This window comes from Nothoprocta perdicaria, unplaced genomic scaffold, assembly GCF_003342845.1.
Source record: "Nothoprocta perdicaria isolate Ctin4 unplaced genomic scaffold, notPer1 scaffold_10, whole genome shotgun sequence".
Classification (NCBI taxonomy): domain Eukaryota; kingdom Metazoa; phylum Chordata; class Aves; order Tinamiformes; family Tinamidae; genus Nothoprocta; species Nothoprocta perdicaria.
This window is the reverse complement of record NW_020454094.1, coordinates 1,397,949-1,418,246: the sequence shown is the minus strand read 5'-3', so window position 1 is coordinate 1,418,246 and position 20,298 is coordinate 1,397,949. Positions and strand designations below refer to the sequence as shown.

Sequence of the window (20,298 nt, the reverse complement as noted above, 5' to 3'; positions counted from 1 at the left end):
AGGTTTTAAGCACTTGTTCTCCTGGCTTTCACGTTTCACATCACAGGAGGTGGCACAAGTTCCTGCACCTCCAACCAAACAGGTCCAGTTCCTTGCATACGACACCAAACTTAAAATATACATATATAAATATATATATTCCCTTCTGGCAGCAAGTGTTGCTTTGGTGACTATAAATGAACACCTAGCTGTGATTCTCTTGGGTTATAAGCTCTTTAGAGAAGGAGTCACATCTTTGTTCCAAGTTTGTATCATCCTTGGAGCTCCAAAATAGAAGGCTTCTAGGTGCTAGTRTAATGCAAGCATAATTTAACCAAACCACCTGCTTCCTCCATTCAGAGCTCACAGGCTGATGCGGACAACATTTGACCAGGATGATCTACCAAGAACTTCCACCATCTATTTAAGTGTCATCACTCTGCAGCTGGTGGCCTATCTCCAAGCCCAGGCAATGCTCAGAACTGCTTTCTGTGCCCATGCCCAGCCAGCCAGCCTTGTTCCCTGCCAGGGGGGAAGAGGACTACGATCACTAGATGAAGCAAGGGGTCAACAAATCCCAGSTAAGAACTCCAGTTACTCCTCAACTCACGTGCTTTCGTAAAAATCTTTATTACTCACTGAAATGCAGCTATTTCTACACCTTCACAAGGGGAGGCTGAGAGCTTATATGTGATTTCACACCCAGCAAATGGGCTGAGCAGTCACGAACAAAACTCCCAATGTCAATTCACACCCTCACGCAAACCACGAGCCCAAACCCCCTCCTGGCTGAAATGTTTTCCTGAACTTTCACCCAGCCAGAGCTGTCTACTCTTAAGTACTCAGAGGTTAAAAGGCAACTCATTTTCTAATTTCGGAGAGCTGCCAAAAGGGCTGATTCATACAAAAAGCCTCAAATCATACAGGAACCAGGTTTCATTTCCCTGCTTCCTGAGGGCCCACCAGGAAGGTGAAAGAGGAGTCACCACAGAGAATAGGAGCAGGTTTGGAAGCTGAAAAGCAAGTAGAATATCTGGTTATCAGTCTCAGGATACAAGTACAACAACTCAAAGCGAACGTAATCTTTCCTCTTGGACTCGTGCCTGATTTTACACCCACTGCTGGCAAGTAGGCACCGTGGTGGCCAATAACACGCTCCACTCATCACAGCTGACTCCAGGCATTTGGGAGATGTCCCAACGAGGCACTCGAGCAATTCCGACGGAGCAGAGGGCAGCCCAACCTCTCCTGTTACACCTTCCCACCGCTGGGCTTTCCTGAGCGGSAGATGGAATTAGAGATTGGGGTACAATAACCCAACAAACCTGGGAATATTCTGAAGTGACTATTTCAGTAATTAAAACAATTTCAGGATTCAAGACCTTTTACATCCCGGTCTATTCCTAMATCATCCTATGTGGCTAAAAACATTCAGAAAATGACTCATGTGCTGAAAAAGCTACTGCAAAACCTGTGCAGAGCTGGACGGTGCCAGATCCATATGGATCATGTCAGGTCTTCTGGCTGTGCAGCCCAGTTGAGTTGGAGAGTTGCTCCAGTGCTGGGGGAGGAAGGTCTCCGTATAACACCAGAGGCACCTAAAGGTGGTGGCACTCAGTGGCAATAACCACCTATTTTGGTCTAATGCATGTTTAGGCAATGGAGAAAAGAGGCTACTCCCAGAACGTGTAGAGATCCTCCTTAAATGAGTCACATAGTTTTAACATGATTCTGATCTTTCATTTTCAAATTTATTCTCAATGAGAAATTGCAGCCTACAACTATTTTGACTACAGAAAATGACAGAATGTAATGGAAATATCAACTAACTTCTAGTGGCACCAGGGTGCTACTTAACAATGATGTAACTGGATCGTAATATTTCATTTTTCCTCCGTGAGTATTTATAGTTTTTAAATGAAGTAAAAAAATGTACTGATAACAACCAGATGTGCAATTATGCATACCAGCTCTCAACAAGCTGCTGAAAGAAGCCTTTATTATTTAAAACTAGGAGCTCAATTTTGCAACAAAATGTTAGGAATAGTTCCTATGCAAAACAGATATGATTAAATACTTAAGTTTTGGGGTTTTTTTTGCTGACTATGTAGTTTTGATCATTAATGTATACTCAGGGGTGCTAACATTAGCAAGACCAAAGAAAAAGCACAGTATCCATAACACCCCCAAAGGAGCCATAAATCAAAAGATCAACATACTGTAACTCAAGTCTTACAAGGGACTGCACAGCTCTGATCCTTAAAAAGCAATAATGCAATTTAAGTACAATTTCTCAAAATTAAATGTCAATATGAGAAATTTCCCTTTGGCATTTTGTACGGAGTCTGCTTTGCAAAAGGGTATAATTAATCTAAGGTCTTTTTAATAAGTCTCACAGAGGGTCACAAAGCTGTCGAGCCCCATGTCCCCACTCCCACCTGCTTTAGCTRTGCTGAGGACAACTTCCATAATGTGCTTTCGTCTTCCTCAGCACGAGCTCTAACACAGAGAAATGTTTTTTTTTCATTCCTCATAGGTAATTCAGAGATGCATTTTCCACCTATGCATGGCTGCACATCTCTGGAACCTTTCCAAGCAAAAATCAACACGTTTCAGATCTTCAGTTATACCTCACAGGAGAAGACAGAGAGATGAGGTACAGACTTGTGATTTGTCTTCTTCCCCATCTCCCACACCTTGGTTATTAGTTTCGAGCTTGACTGCCCACTTGCATTTTCCAAATGCGTCTACACGTTATTTCGCACGCAGACATGAGCTCATTTTGCCAAGACTCCGGGTGAAGCGAGCTCAGAGCAGTGCAGGCTCTGCCCGTGCTCAGGAAAGACCTGATCCTTCCTGACTTTGGTTAGACCAGCGCCAAGCCCAGGCAGCAACTCAGGCTGAGACTGGGGACTTACCTGAATAATACCACGTAGATATACCCTTAAACTTCCCTCCCAATGGTACCCTCATCTTGCACATACAACTTTTCAATGTACTATTCAAGACTGAACAGCAAAGGAATCATCTTTCTATCTTAACAAATTTCTCTCTGCTTATTTCCCTCCTCCAGCAGTAGATTGTGGTCCTTTTGTCTTCTGACGTTAAACACAGCTACTTTTACCTTATAATTTTAACCATTAAGAAGGCAACCTTCAGCAGCAGGAGACATGAAACCGAAGGAAAATTCTCACCAGGAACTACTTTTTTTTTTCATGGTGTATTAGAGTAAATTTTTCCATACTTTACCCCTTCCCTACTTTCATTCAGTAGCCTGGGGGAAAAAGTTATTGTTAAGGCATTATTACATTGTTAAACACATTACAGTGCTAAACAATACAATATTACACATTTTTATTAGTGTTACTACCTTACTTAACTTTGTCCAAATTAACAATGCAGTTAATAGCATACTATTTTAGAGAAAAAAAATCAGCCAAGAAAACTTGTTTTCACAAAGTCTTTCCAAATCCAACATGAGAAGAGTGAATGATCCCACTATAACTGAACATTAAAGATTATACAGCAGCTATATAACTGTGAGAGGATCATTATTATTACTATATCATATTGTATAAGTGTTTTCAACAACTATTCCCATTCCCTGCAGCCACATTCATGCAGAATGGAGATGCTGACAGGTTCAAATGTTGAAAAAGGTTAAGAACAATTATGGCCATAAAATTATTGCTGTTTTTCTGCCAGAACGGCAGAATAAGTGATATTTGACTCTACACAGCAATTAGGACTGCAAGAAAGTTTCCAAAAACAAAGAAGAAAAAAAGAAAAATGAACACCCACCCACGGGATTTATGAACTTGCCCATATATTTCAGTCCTTTCACCCCTTCTTATGTCTTCTAATCTGCTGCAAACAAAAAGTGTATCTGTTCCAGGAAGCACTGACAAGCTTTGGAGAATGGCACACTTAATCATAGTGCTAATCCATTACACAGTTACTATCCAAACCCTCATGTAATGCTGACAGCACTGTATTTAATGAGCAATGTTTCAAAAACTATTGTGTCTTTGTCAGCTTTCCAACCAAAAGAACAATCAGCAGTATGAAAACTAAACCAGAGATACGTACTATATGAAAATATATGAAAATATATGAAAAATATTTTTTATTCAAAAAAAAGGAAACAAATAAGGTTATCAGTCTTTACTACCAAGGACTGCAAGTAAGAAAGTGAAGTTTCACGGCACACATCCCAGTAGAATGCAGAATCAAGACCCCTCAAATAAGACAGATGCCTTTAAAAAGGAAAGCAAACAAATCAATTGTGCACTGGAGCTCTACAGAAATATTCCAGTTGGTCACATCTGTCATCTTCAAATATCAATTCACTYGTATTTCAGAAATAAATATTAAATGAGAACGAGACGCATGACTGAAGTTCACAGCGTAACAATTTCCAAATAAAAGTTGGKAGTAATTTTCTCCGTATTGATAGAGGTACCCAAGAAAAACAACAAAGCATCTACAAAACAAATGGGATAACTCTTGCTCACTCAGTTTGAGCCAAGCATGAGATGCTGACCATTATTCATTTTAATAAAATCTTCAGGGCTGGTACTGGCAGCGGTTTACCATTATCACTACTTTACAACAATATAGAGCATTCACATTCAAAAAAAAAAAAAAGAATATTATGAGTCTCATCATTTAAGCTTTATATTTGCACARATGTTTGGTTTATCAACAAAAGCTGTAAAGAAAAACAACTTACAAGAGAGGAATTTCAACGATGAGCTGGATGAGGCAACACAGCAACTCTTCTATGAGGTCTTCACATTCTGWTCCTGAAAAGAAGCACACCAAAGATTGCCTGAATTTTCTAACAAAAAAAAAAGTCTATTTCGACACATAGATCCAGGCAATCAACACCTATGAATGCACAAACACTAAGTTTCATTGGAAATTCCATCCATTTATGAAGATGGCACGCTTATCCAAAATTCAATATACAATAAACTAAGTGGGAGACTGATATCATAGTAGGAAGTATGTTAATACTGAGCACGCGAAGCCTTTCCCAYTACCCACATGCTTTACTGCTTAGCTAAGCTCGTATTAAACACGGTTATTACTAACAGCTTGGCTCATGGATCACCAGGGACTCCCCACAGGCCCACAGCTCAACTCTCCTCTCAAAATTCCCTGCACCCCCTATGCATTTCCCTTCACCTCTTTTCAGCCCTCAGAAGAAGCAAATATAGAAAGCTCATAGTTTCATTTATTTAACCTATACTGAACAATATCCTAAATTGTGCTCTTTCAAACGAACGCAGCCTATGGTGCATTCAGGGTGGGCTATTCTCAAGCAATTGTTGTGTTGTGCATGAAGGCATGTTGATCTAGGGAAGAGGTTTCACTCAGTCTCAAGGCAAGATCATCATTTTCCAAATACAAGTGTCCAAAAGTTACCCTTAACTCACATACGTCACGGGACCAAACACATGGCACGATTACCCGTTTTAGTCATTAGGCCTTCTTATGTTTTCCATTCGTGTTGCAATTCTCAAAAGCAACAGGAACAGAAGCTTTGAGAAAACCGTTCAACCATCCACTGTTGTCATACCAAAAAATAGGAGATACACCCCTTGAATCATCAAGTTTTTTTCTGTTTATAAAAAAATTATACATATAATGCAAAAAGTAAAAGATTTTACAGCTCAGAATGGCCCCAAAGCAAGCACAAGTTTTCCCCCTTTCCCTCATCGGATGAGGGCATCACAGCACTGTGCCACAACCACTACCCACACGGCTGTTTATTTTACATTTTCAGATAAATATGTCTCGCTATAAATACAGCGATTACAACCAAGTCATGGCACTGTTATTCTGCTTAAACCAAGTTTGTTCTTAATTCCAGGACTCAATTTTAGGAAGCACACCAGAGGGAATAGTCACAATAAAGCAAAATCATTTCTTTCCACAATCAGTTTATTAAAAACACATTAAAAATTGCCACCTAGTGAACTGCACATTCTAAAGGAAATCAGTTTTTTATCACGGAAATATGGTTTCCTTTATATAGAATTCCCCATGAGTAAACACAACGTAGGTCCTGTTTGCACAAAAGTAGGGCTGCTAAGACTGAAACTATGGCAAATAATGAAGTCCAGATAGCGGATTGTACAGCAACTTGAAGGTGAATCTCTCTAAAAGTTTATGAATCTAGGAAATACTTATTCAGAAATACGTCTGTATGTTCCCAAAGAGTATCTAATGTTTTCCTCTTAATAGTGAGAGGGGAAAAAAAGAATAAAATAAAAAAGAGAATACTCTTTCCMCAGTGCCCTGTGCACAACTTGTTTGGAGAAAGCACAGTGGTATTTGAATATGAAAGAAGGTTTTTTCTTGCACTTAAAGTGCAAAAATAAAAATAAAGAGTAAAAATAAAGTGAGACGATTGGTTAAGACATGATGTAGACTGGAAGATGTTAGTCTTTCTTGCTTGCTCCATTTTTAACCTTAATTGCCGTAATCAATGTCATTCAGCTGCAATAATTACCATATCCTTTTCCCCATCGGGGCACAGGCATTCTTGTTTAATTCTTGCCTTGCCAAGACAATGAGGCAGACACATGCCAAATCTATAACGTGAGAGCGAGCTATAAACAGGGAACACTCTGTGTTTTCATAAACAATGTCTTTTTTCAATAGCAGGAGAAAGACAATGCATACAATAGTCATTCACATTAATAGATCACATACTTGGATTAAAGACACATGTAGACCCTTGGGGCAAGAAGCAAAGGGTGAATCTGTTCAGATAAGCTTAGATCAGACTTGCACACAGAAATCGTAGGTGTCTCTACTGAACTCTACTACAGTGTAAATGTAACTGCAGACACAGAGTTATAAAGACATGCAGTTACGAGGCATCACTTTTCAATCTTTATATCTGAAGCCTCAAATACATGGATTACTTSCGTGATTTTGTTACTTAAACAATACTGCTGGACGTGCCATCTCTTCTCCTGTGACCAGCATAGCTCCACCACTGCTCATAATGTAGAATCTAACATAGATACCATAAAATAGTCTTGCTTGCCAAGTGGCTAACGATCATGATTGTCGAGACCTGCTGTAGTAGTTGGATGTGCCTAATATCAGGAACATATTTAGGCCTAGCAAGCAATAACCTCAGCCTATATACTAACAGCTTCTCCTACTCTGCTGCTCCTGTGCTTGCATAGAGTTATGAAAACCTGGMCAGCAGTGAAGAAATATTTCATGTCACTTAGATGAGTACCTGAAGCTTCTTCCCTTCAATTAGTTACATAACAAGCAGGCTGCAAGACACAAAGGTTTTGGGGCTCTTGTGGTTAGATCTTCAGCTCCCAGGTTTCTCAAAAGCTTCCACTTCGCCCAAAAAGTATCAGCATGGAGTATACAACCTAACTGCCATCCCTAATTTCCTTTATGCAATAAGTAAAAGCTCTGTAAGCAGAGTTGCATTTAACGGTTGCAATAAATAATTATTGCTTATTCTCTCCTCTATTCCCATCCTTCCAAAAATCTCTGTAAGAAGGGAGAAGAAAGACAAAAAAACACTAAATGCGGCATGTTTTGTAAAAACCTTGGTTTRTTCTCTGGGAAATTGGACCTTTCAATGATTTTCCTCATAAAWCTCACCCGTTCTACTACTTTGGTGTTCCTTTGCACTTGCTATAATGCACCGAGTGCAGTCCTTAGCAACTCTGATTAAAATACTCTTTATACAGAATGAATCAAATCTTCTGCTATAGGTCAAAGAATAAGTTAAATGAGCTGACAATCTGATTAAGGATACAGGATATTATAACCACTCCTACGCTCCTGAATTACAATACAGTTATTGTAACTATGATGCAGGCAGTGGAAACGTCACCAGAACATGTTATGATCTGTTAGCAAAAACTTAGCTTAGATCCACATACGCCAGGATATTTAGCAGTTCATAAAGTGGATCAAGAGAGGTCTGCATAGAACAAAAATATTGATATGGGCACCTATTAGTGAGGAACTGGTAAGAGCCGACTTGTTTTACTCAACATCGTCGCTATTGCTGAGGCTTTCACTTAGYACAGGGCAGGCTAAAAACAGTCACTGAAGGCCACAAAAATCAGGCAGCCCAACTGAAACCACGTTATTCCCTCAAGGAACAAGTGCCCGCTTTCCCAAATAAACATGCAGGTTCTCCAAAATAGTAGATTCTAACTACTATACAGCAATTGAACTAAATGCCGAGATAATAAGCCATGGAAGATGACATTAATTTCAAATTCAGTAATATCAGGAATTTTTCAGCATATCAGCAGGTGCCAATATCTGCAGGTGCCAATGTTGTGACCGACTRCAGCCCAAGCAAATTAATGTGCTGATACTGCACCCACAATACATGAGATGCTAACTTTAAATTAAGAACACGGTGCTAGGAGATATGCTCTGGCTATACGGGAACAGGGGAAGTGATGCTCATAGTTTGAACAGCCAAACAAAAATAGTCTCAAGAAGAGTAAACATAATACCCCACTCTGGCAAATGAAAAAAAACAGGAACAACTCAGAACAGCTTATTTAAAAAAAATGTTCAAAGATAGCACTTCCKGAACTCCTGTTGTATGTGCCAAACTTACAAATCTATATGTTCTCAGAAGACCAAGGGCATTCTAGTGATAGGGAAGGTGATCAAAAGGATCTACTTTTCTACTTTATGAAAGTAGAAGTTATGCGTAAGTAGTAAAAGTATGAAAGTAGAAATTATGACAGTAGAAATAAAATCATTTTTCCCCCCAGTTCACTTTAAATAAGCCCTAACACAGCAGCATTTTTACTATACTCTTTTGATGCTATTTCACTTCTCCTGCATCTCAGTACAAAAATTACAGGATCAAGTCATTAGAAAAAAATACAAGTGRGAAGCATTTGTTAGGACCTGCAAGTGACAGAAAAACCCACATGKCATGATGTGAGCCTCAGTACCTTGAAGAGGACCACAAGAATGATCTCCAAATGAAAACTCAAGAAAAAATTGGCCTAAGTCCATGGCCRGGCAGCAAGAGCTGACAAGGAACTCGCTTCCTGCCTTTCAGTCCCTTCTTCCAGCCAGCAGACCACACACAATTACCTTCCTAATCAAGACCATCCAGCTAGCAATCTGCTCAAAGATAATTGCCTAGAACATTTGCCATCAATATGCGTAAAATTATCGCTAATAAATGTCACTGTGAATTASAGTCAAGTGCTACTAAACACTGTGTAAATAGGGATCTAGCCTGGTGACAACAGTCACTTTTCATATTACACCGCGAGAAACTCTAAACATAAGGAAAAAAAAAAAGACTGCTGTGGCTCAAACTGACAAAACTTTCCCTCATTCCTATCTGTTTTAGTGTGCTACAGTATTGCATTTAAGCAAAGGGTGGCCTTTCTTTTTTTAAACCAGGTATAAACCCACAGGCAGTCTGCAATGATAGCTTATTATAAGCAGGCGCTGCTTTTTAATGTATCAGCTAGGTGACCTCATTCTCGGAGATTACTCACCACAGTTTAACTACATTAAACCATTTCAACATGTAGCACTTAATCTTTTGGCACCAGAAGGTTGATTTCCCCAGAGCAATGGCAGGCGCCGAGGAGTTAACCAGATTTTAATGAACCATTTTCACTATTCAGTGAGCAAGCAGCTATTAGGCATTCCCGACATATGTCCTTGCCTTCTACTCCTTGGGAAAATCTGCATCGGTAACACGTTTACAAGCAGGTTAAAGAACAACTAAAGATATCTCATTCTGATACCAGATATTTYGGCCACACAGTTTTTGGTTTTATGCAATGAATGACAAATCTCTGAACTCTAAATGAAGAGAAGGAAATTTCACATGTTCTGTGATAGTGTCATGACAGTGTGAAACGAAAGAACTGTGGCAGACGTGATTTTTTATGCAGTAATCAAACCAATTTTGAACACATGCATTCACATTCAAAAAGCATGACTTTAGAGAGATTAGGGTTTTTTTGTTTTTTTTTTTAAATACTATAAAAGCCCAGAACAGGAGGGAAGATACTTAAGTAATCCAGGCATTCCTGCTATCTTTCCTCTTGTGCAATCCATTCTCCATTTCCTTGAGCTGCACTTACTTTGAAGCATTCTAAGTTGACTTTTCTGTGATTCCTGTTTGAGAGATTTCATGGTAAGAAATACTGCCTGCTAACTAACTGAGAGCAATTTCTGCTTTCAATGGATCGCTTTAATCATAGAATTATTTACTTCTCTCAGTATATTTCTATTACTAAATTCTATGATATTTCACCTTTTCCCACAGTGGTCAATAGGATAGTTCTGCTCCAATTATATTTTGTTCTCCCCATCTTCTCAGAGGACAAAGGCTATGCTCGGCTCTCTCCATTCCACCTGTCCCTTTCCTTACTTGGGCTGCAATCCTGTGCTCTGAACAGGCCCAGGAAAGCAGGGATTATGTTCAGACAGGGTCCTCAGGAGCAGGAAAGGAAAGCTCTGTGCATCCCTTCCTGTGCAGATGCTCTTACACCTTGTGTAGCAGAGCACCTCGCACAAAAATGAGAGGCATCAGGACACCAGGGCATGTTCTGAAGAGGATTGTTAGTAATTTTAATATAGTTTAAAATGCAATAAAACTTATGTCTGCAGTATCAGTTTGTAATTATTGTTTATAAATACCAGATAAAGTTTGCTAAGAAATGATCACACTACGTTTAGAAATAAATGTTTAAAGAGAAATAAACTAAACAAACCTAGCTTTAGGAGAGGTTTATTTTGCCATGAGCACTTGTTACATGCCAGAACAGTGCGCACCTACCGTACGAGCCTGGYGTTTTCTCCTCATAAGTAAAATGAAGTTGTAGTTCCTCTTCTGACATTCGGCTGATGAATACTTTCAGCAAACAGCAGATAATAAACAATGCGTTGTGAGCCTGCCAAATAAAGAGGTGACTAGAAAGGAAGCAAAAGCAAACAAGAGTCAGTAACAGCTTGTAAACACACATCCAAAAAAGAAAAAAAATCACAAGATATATGCCAGAATGTCTATTCTTATATACCTATAATGTCTATAAAAATCTTACTGGGGATTCTTATAGTTGAAGCAAGCAAAAAAACACCAAAGTGCCCTGAAGTATCAACTGAAAAGAGGCTGCTACAGCAAATAAATTAGAAGTGCATTTAAATACAGTATTTTTTCCAAGCTGATACAGTTTCAATTTTAAATTGGTATTGTTAAAGATGTCAGAAGTGCTAGTCTCTTCAAAGAGCTTACTAAATGGCTTACACACACTTCTAAAGGTTTCTAGACCCTGCAATCTCAAGTCCACCTAAACAGATGAAAATTTCCAACAACTTCAATACAAAAACTATTCCAGACTCCACAAGCCTTAACACTTTTCCTGATCCAATATTTCTCCGATGACTCTGCATACCTATGGATTTCAGGAGCACAACAAAGCAAAAGCACCTTCTCCCCTTAAGATTTTTTTCCCAGCTTTCTGAATGCAAAGAGAACGTGATTTCACAACATATTCTTGAATTGCGTCTGTCATGTAGGTATAAGAACATCAAACATCCCTGACTGGTCAGTCTCCCTCTTAGAGGTTATTTATGCTCCGAGGTTTTGAGCATCTCTACTAACCCCAGGAATGGGAATTTGTGCTGCACGTTTATTACATGTGGGATTCAGAGAAAATTAAGACAGCAACACCTAAGGACTGCACAAAACGGAAGGCAGACCCAGTCAGACAAATGTGGTTTATGTAATACACGTGAGAAGGCAAATGTGCCTTTTTGTCCCAATTATAAAAAAATTATCTACTACACTTCAATTGTATGTGCTTGAGAGTGTACTGAATATATCTTTGTTGGAACAGAACAAGTAAGAGAAATCTAAATTTGGGTCTGTAAATATGTTAACTAGCAGAGCAAAACCTCAAGAGCTAGAAACAAAAGAACWTTTAAGAAGTGAAAGAGCAAACACAGCTTTTCCTCATCTACTTACTTCTGACATTCTGCTGAAATTTTTAATTCTTTGGTTCTAGAAAGAAAGACTTTAATCAATGACCCAAGGTTTCCGGTTCGAGGATTCTTCTCAACTAGATGATGGATTGGAGAAAAAAAGAAAAAAAGATTATACAGCATTTGTAATTTGATACCATTTAGTTCAAACAAGACAGAATGAAAACAGCTTCCAAAGCTTTAAATACTTCTACATAAAGTATATTGCAACTGGTTTTCTTCTAGGATTCTCCAGCGCATGCTTTACTGCTCTGTGATTGTTCACTAAACATACTTTGCGCTGTGGATTTAAATATCCCACATGTAGCACTCAGCTTCCTTTCCATGTCTTCTTCATGGCACAATTATTTCCTATCAGGATGTATAGAGAAGTATACATACTGTTTAATCTCACTAGTGGAATGCAGAGAGGCACAGTATCCTGTGGATGTGTGCATCAATGTTGTTCCTTAATTCTTCTGATAAACCACATGGAAAAGAAAGTTAAGACATCACATTTCTCACCTAAAGACTTGCAGACTGAGATGGTGGCTTCTTCTAGTAGCTTTAAGTCAGCACTAGAGGGAAGGAGGGAAAAGCAAAATATCAACAGTTRGATAAGCAAACTGAGTTCCTGAAACTAAAGCAAAAATTCCGAACAAAATAGCAGGGGGGAAAAAAAAAATCTATGAAGTCCTTTATTTCAGCAATCTGTTAGCTGGTTTAAAATAAATACRTAAAATAAATATGTACAAAATGTATTTGAAATACAGTGGCTGTAAAACAGGAAACCCAATATCCAAAAGTGAAATGTCTGTCAAAGCGAGAAGTCCTCAGAGCACCGGTGCTACGCCACGCTTGGTGTGAGCGCTGGAAATAGGCACCAAGCCGCAGCCCTTGGGGAGCTGCAGCACAGAAACCAGCTCCATCTGCCTTCTCTAAAGACATAAATTAACAAATCCTCAACCTGACTTTTAACCCCAAGTTGAGCATCGCTTTCAGTTACCTAATGTTGTATTTCTACAACAATCGCTGGTCACGTACACAGGGTTTTTCATAATTTCACTAACAGTCAGTTGGTATGTTTGGACAAAAAAATCAGCTGAAAACAACAACAAAAAGCTGAAGGCAACCCACCAACACCAGCTGTGACAAACGCATGGAAATATTTTTCTACATTTCTACTGCTACAAACCTACTAGCACAAAGTAACTGGTTGTTAAAAACAGCAGAAGAGCATCCGGGAAGCAGAAAAAAATGCATTTTTCTGTAACAGCTAAGAAAGAAAAGATAAATAATAATCGAGTATTTCTGCCAATGTCACCATAAACAATCTGAAGGTGAYCCAACATCTAATTTCTTATTAATGCATATTAAAAGTAACATCACAGAATGCAAAGTTCTTCTCTTCCTTAAAGAATTATGAAGAAAGAGCTACCCCTAGTTGGGCCTCCGGAAGTCAGACAGAGCCATGGTTAATGGGCAAGCTGACACATCAGTGAGGGACAAGGCCTGCCCTGTCGTGTCCCAAGTTTCTCCTGCCTTTTTCCCCCCTCCACCAAGGGCTGCTGCTYTAAGTCACTTGGGGCATCTTTCACACCCACCCCAAGGGCAAGGGCTGTCACACTCCCTTCAGAGCCACGATACCTCCTCACTCTTCCATCCAACCCCACTTAGTTATTTCTTGCCTGGTTCCTCCAGGTATTTTCCTTTCCCGTATCCCAACCACCTGCGGGCTGGGCCACTAAAGCACAGACCTGCAAGAGCAGGCAGAGCAAACAACTGACCAGATCCAAACATCTCCTGCAAATGTCCCTGGTCAGACCCCGGCAGCATTAACAGCTTTGCTCCTGCTCCTSCCCTACTGTGCTTGCAGGGTCCCGGATGGAGGAGCATTGCAAAACTGTAAAGTGGCCGCACTAATAGCTTACTGGAGAGGCCTTCCTGGCTGCAGATAGAGGACAAACAGTCGCAGGATTTCCTTGCTGGTAGAGGGAATCCCATCCACYCCTTCCCCAAGGAAAAGGATCAAAAAACCTGCCTGGAGCTCCTGCAGTTGGGCACATTTTGCCCATGTGCTCTCGCACCTTCTCTGTTTGGGCACCCGTGCAGTGACTAATGATCATTCTGCATGTTCTCAAGGCATGAGGGTATTAAAAGAATAGATCAGCTCCTTATCAAAAATTCAGGAGATGCAGACGAAAGCAGAGCTTCTCTGAGAGGTAAAATATGAAGTAGCTAAAAGCCTGGCTGACTGTCCTGCTCACCCTCCACCTACATGACATCTATGGCCCATCTAAGGCCAATAAGAAGTTTCYAACAGTTGCCAAAACAGGCAGACCTTCAGGACTATATTACCACATAAATGCTATCTGGATGTACAATATCTTGGCTCCTTCCCACAATAATCAAWAAGTATCACCTTCCTCCTGTCAGAAGCAGGATAATGAAAGCCAAAGTTGTGCCTTTTTATTTTTCATAAGTGAAAATACTGCAAAGACACCAAGAATGAGTTATATGTATTSAACATGATACAAATTTTATTCTGACTTGTCAAAGTTATCCTCATAGCATTTAATAATTGATCTTACATCACTGTTTTAATTCTCATGGCATTTCATCACTTTGTACCTGCAGTTACTGCTCATAATACAAGTTCTTTATCAGTGAGTTAGTTTTCTGTAAGAAATCATCATTTTAGAAAAGGTGAAAGGTGAGGAGAATTGTAAATTAAGCAGTTTATTGCTCAAAAAAGATAATTTATATTCACTGTAGATTTTTATTTTTGGCTTCAAACTAGTATAAATTCCATGGCTAGCTATTCTGGCAAATATTGAGAAAAACACTACTTCCAAAACAAAAATAGAGAAAAAAAAACAGTGGAGTTCATTTAGAGTGGYTGAATTTATTTCAGTTGCCTTATTTTGGATTTACATCAGAGTAATCAACAGTCCATCCCACAGACTTCACCAAAACTGTAATTAAAAGACAGTGAAAGTTGCCTTCTAGCAGCAGCGTCTTCGATGAAGAAAATAGTTCAATCTGCGTTTATTTTAAAGGCATCACAATATAAGATATTTTAGAGCAATGGGACTGCTGATTTTAGGAGAGAGCAGCATGGCATGTCATAAGGATATTCAGCATACAAACGGTTATTAAAAGCATACCCACAAAACAAATAAAATAGATAGCCTTAACAGGGTAAGAATAAAGCCCAACCTATAGTGAACAACCACCTTCCCTGAAAAAGGTGAATAGAAAGTGTAGTTTTCCTGACATTTTTTTTCCTTTGACTATGCAGAGCTTTTTCCTTTGCCACTGAATACAAAACAGAAGAATCGGCCCATTCAGTAAATTCATACTGTGGGAATGYCGACTTTCAGGGACTATTCAGGGAAAAGACGTCAAAGAACGAAAAGCTGCTCAGAATTTATTGTACCAATTTAAAAATGTACCATATTAAGGCAACATAAAAGTTGCTCATTTTTATGTCTTCCCATTAAAGGATCATGCACACTATTCTTCAAGCAGCCACTCATTAAAAACTCCAGGGAAGGAACAAAGTGGAACAGTAAATATTAAGCATATGATTTTCAGCAAGTCCTGTGTTAGTTAACTCCGCTTTAACTTTTCCATCAGGAGAGTAGCGTAACCAACACCACTGCCAAGGAGGAGGCTGCAGTTCCCTGCAGCAACTCAGATGGCAGCCGAGCACACTGGGCTGCCAACATCGAGAGACAACAAAGCAACAACCCTCAGAGCCCGGGTCTAGAACAATACACCCAGTCAACCAGGAGTGTTTAAAGGGCTGGGTTTTTTTAATATCCAAATACTAATCAAGCTGCTTGATATCTAATAAGGGGCAGAATTAAGAGGATTTATATGATCTTAACTCAGCCTTTTCTATGAGTCTATTTCAGTAATAAATATGGAATTATGACAAAAAAAATGAAATTGTGGAGAGTGAAGTCAAAGCACCAGGTACCTGAAGGCCGAAGACARGAATTCTTCAGAAGACATCCTATAGCCCAAGGGACCCGAAATTCCAGATATGCAACACACAGTTGTTAGAGCAAGATCACTACGCATCTTTCAGTGGAAAAAAAGTACTAGGCATCCTGTAATAAAATTTCTAGTAGCTTTGCCGTTTAAAAAACGATTTRCTTATAAACATATATTACTTATTTCCTATCACTGCTATATTCTGTAAGGCTGCAAAGACTTTACCTGCCAAACAGCAGACATTTGCTCTGGCTGTTACCCTCTACCCTCTACCAAGCCAGGGGGAGATACGAGTACGGATTCAGCTTCAGCTCTCATTTCTCTGATTCCTAAAGGCTGATTTATAACTAAGGCCTCCAAAAACCTACTCCCACTCCCTCACTTTACATTCCCTCTTGCTTTGGTATTAAGAAAACCATGCCACAAGGAGCAACACACTTTTCTTTTTGCTAGCTTGTTTTTCAGGCAGATCAACTCCCAGTGAAGCTCACAGTGCATCCCATAAACACCAGAAGAGAGACTGCAAGGCAGGAGTATCTTACAGCACATTGCTAACAGAGACAGTAACACAGGACCTAGCAAGCCTGCAGTGAGCAGTGCAGAGATTTGGCCAAATTCATTCCCAGAGACAAACTGACCTCCTGTTCTTTTACAGGAAGAGATCAAGAAGTTGACTAGACGGGGCAAACAAACCACTAACAAAAAAGAAAGGAGTATTAAATGCTAAGAGAAGGAAACAAAAATGAAGAGCAAAGAAAGAAGCACTGCTCATGGATCAGTTGTTATTCCCGCATCTCCTCCGGGCAGAAATCTGGTAATTCAGCAGCTTTCAAAGCCCAGGTCCTGGGCTGAATATGATATTCATCACATCAAACAGTAGAGAATACCTTGCAAGCAATCACCTACCTGACACACTGATTTTGCAACAGATTCATGGGGGGGAAGAAAAAGCATCATTTGAAAAAAGAGGAAAAGCTTTAATTCCATCTTGTTTGACAAGTGAAAACTTGGCTCCTTCCCACAATAATTAAAAACCTACCATCTTGCTCCTGTCAGAAACATGACCTACGCTCAAGTCTCATAATAACAAAACAGAGCTGGCATGATATTTTGTAATCTTTCAGTCTCCAAAATGAACATTGACCTCCGCTGCTCTGTTCCTGCAGGCAAGGTCACGCGATTTACACAATAGCTGGTGAGGGTGTTATGCAGCCAACAGCATTTGACCCCATCTGTCAAAGGGTTCTCTCCCAGGTAGATGCAACTTGATGGGAAATTTCTGCCTCCTTCCAATTAAGTTGCATAGAAAATAGGACTGTGCTTGTAAAAATATTTCTCTTCTAGCTGTCAGGCAAGAGCACCATCTGGTGTTCAGCTAATTAAACCTTCTTCCTACTTCTGGATCACTTTTTTTTCTATATATATATATATATATATATATATATAGTAAACAAGCTTTACCTTTAAACAAACTAAGTCTGACTCTGAAATATGCACACAAAAGAGCTGAAAAGCTAGCTATGAAAAACTTGTTTATTTGGTGGGCATGGGCAACAGAGGTATAAGAGAACAACTGAAAGAAATTGCTTCTTTTTGATACATAACTACATCCCCCTAGAAAGCCCCACCACCATATGACATGGCTTCTATCTTATTAGTAGTCATGAGCGGCCTATAAGCAAGAATTTCTATAAAAGACTGCTGTTTCATGCAATGCCAAATACTCCAAGAAACCCCCCCTTCACAATACTGTAACTTGTTGCTACTTCCTATTATCCCCTTGCTACTTACTAGTGTGAAGAGACATGCAGAAAAGAACCAGCAYGAGGAGGTGATATTGCAGGTTAGCTGTTTGCTACGCTCTATAATTCTGGTGCAAGTAAAGTAGGGCAGTGGACCACATCATCACGAGAGAAACTTATCTACACATTAGTGCCTGGAATTTAAATACTTACAAAATATTTTTAGAGACAACATGTGAAACTACCCTTTAAAAACTAAAACAGAAACCAAAAAAAACATAATTAAGGCCATACAGATGGACAAACTCAACAGTTAACCTAGGACCAACTCATGGCAGAAGCTCAATGCAGTAAGAGCTGGAAGGGTTAGTCCTGTGACCTACCACTACTTCAGCTTGTTAGCGCATGAAAKGATAAAAGGTTTTAGAGGAAAGACATAATAGAGGCTTATTCAAAAATAAACACACAAAACAAAAACATGCACATGAGAACATAACAGACCTAYTTCTGATCATTTCTAGCTGCTAGAAGAACAAGTAGAACTACAGCTAACATATGGAAGAAAGGAACCCACAAAAACTTATGGCAGAAAGAAGTTTCAAAATTAGAGACAGTCCATTTTACAGAGGCATTTACTGCCCTGTCACCTAGAATAGGAATAAAAWCAAAGGCTTTTTTTCCTTTCCAGATCTGTAATTTTTATAAATACATGACCAAGGTTTAACTCTTCACCGAACATCATCTTACCTGTTTGTTGGAGCAGTAAAGCTAAAGGACAGCAGCTGATTCCAGAATGGGTCATTTTCAGAGATCGGCTCTGCTCCGGATAATTTTTTTAAATACTCATTTTCTGGAAGTTCACTGATGCTGCTGCTATTTGCTCCCATCTTCTTTATTTGGCAACTCCTCTTCTAAATCTTCATTTCTGAAAGGAAAAAAAAAAAAAAAAGAAATATTTGAATCTGTCCTTCATATTTGAATTGTTCTTCATACAAATAAGAAATACATAAGGTTTCCTAAAATACTGATCAATAATCTATTTAATTTACTATTTGGACCAATTATTGAAAAGTAGAAAATCAAAGTATTTAGGGAGGCATTCAAATGACTGCCATCAAATTTAAGACAAAAACATCTTAATGCAAAGAAGTTAAGGATTGCTGTGCTGTATTTCAGATTGCATAAATCACACTCAAGAAGAACACGCTGTTGCCATTATATCAACATCAGGGCAGTTACCAGTGGGGAAAGCCACAMGGAACTGACAATTTAAACACGGATATTAAGTTGACATGCTATTCAAAAATATCTTTTCCAAATGAATACGCAGGGTGCTGAGGCACAGAATGGCTTCTGACAAGAAAGGTCACGCAAATGAAGGCACCCTTGGTGCTGTCAGCCCCTGCACCATCCGCTGCCACACGAAGTGTGGCTGCTGTCACTACCGCACAGCTAACCTCAAGCAAGCAAGCAAAGAAACTACCACGTGCTGATCTCTGTAAAAGTGACACGGCTGCTTCCAGTTACCTACGTGGGGGAAGGCTAAAAGAATGAGCATTTACAATCTGCCAGTAGCTACGTGCCATGAAACAAGTGCTACTGAACATGTGACACCTTTCCAGGACATCAGCTTCAATAAACTTCCACCTTTTGAACAGAAATAATTAGCTACATGCATTAATGAAAAAAATTAAATGCTTACACAATTAAAGTAAAACGCAATTCCTGTTGAACTGGCATTAAGGGTTAAAAGTTAGATGTAAGGATAGAAATGGCTATATTGGAAAATGGAAAATGCTACCCATAAGCAACGTTTAAGATAGTCTAGAAAAGGTATAATATCTGTCTCAGAGCGACTATTCAAATACTGATTCTGAGCTTCCATGACAAACAAACAGGGTGCCAAAGAAAAGGAGGACAACACTGCACTGGATAAAACTTCACACTGACTCAGTACAYGTACTCCTAAAATAACTCTGCACAACTGTAACTCTGCCACGAGGCAGCCAGGGAGCTCTCAATGAGCTTAAGAGGACTTCAAAATTTCAGGTGATTGCTTATTTATGAAACAGGATAAATGCATCATACCTGATTACAGATTTTATCAGTTCAGAGAAAAGACACAGGAGTCAGCTTAATACTTGTGAAACACAGCTGGTAATAAGGAGAACTAAATAAAAACAACACACACCATGCACATGGGATAGGAATATCAGATCATCATTTAAAGACAGGGAAATTGAGGTTGAGCTTGGASGCGGCTATCTCAGCTCTGCAGGTCCTCGTTTGCAGCCCTCTGATAGCCCGAAATCCTTGGCCCTTCTCCTAAAACGGGTCACTCCCACTGTCCCTTCTGTCCAAGCTATTCTATTAAGAGTTTAAGCAGTGAAGTTTTAAAGGTCTTTGTAAGGTGAGCTAGTAATACATTTCAACAGAAGCAATGTCATCAACACCAGTGCTTTAACTTGTATACTTATATTCTGTATAAGATTCCCAGAATATCTCTAAGACAGATGTTTTTCCTCCACTTGCCACCCTAAATGATTTTCAGATGTACTCT

At 39.3% G+C, this 20,298-nt stretch overlaps 1 protein-coding gene across 1 annotated transcript in view; it reads right to left on the bottom strand.

The window, feature by feature from the left end:
- Positions 1-20,298, bottom strand: part of DYM (dymeclin) — a 167,803-nt gene that overhangs the window by 141,117 nt on the left and 6,388 nt on the right. The window contains exons 2-6 of the mRNA XM_026039349.1: positions 18,486-18,663; positions 12,520-12,572; positions 11,999-12,092; positions 10,811-10,944; positions 4,712-4,784 (exon numbers count right to left, since the gene is read on the bottom strand). Of these exons, the coding sequence (XP_025895134.1) occupies positions 4,712-4,784; positions 10,811-10,944; positions 11,999-12,092; positions 12,520-12,572; positions 18,486-18,625 (494 nt within the window). The 5' untranslated portion in view covers positions 18,626-18,663. The remainder of the gene's footprint in view (positions 1-4,711; positions 4,785-10,810; positions 10,945-11,998; positions 12,093-12,519; positions 12,573-18,485; positions 18,664-20,298) is intronic.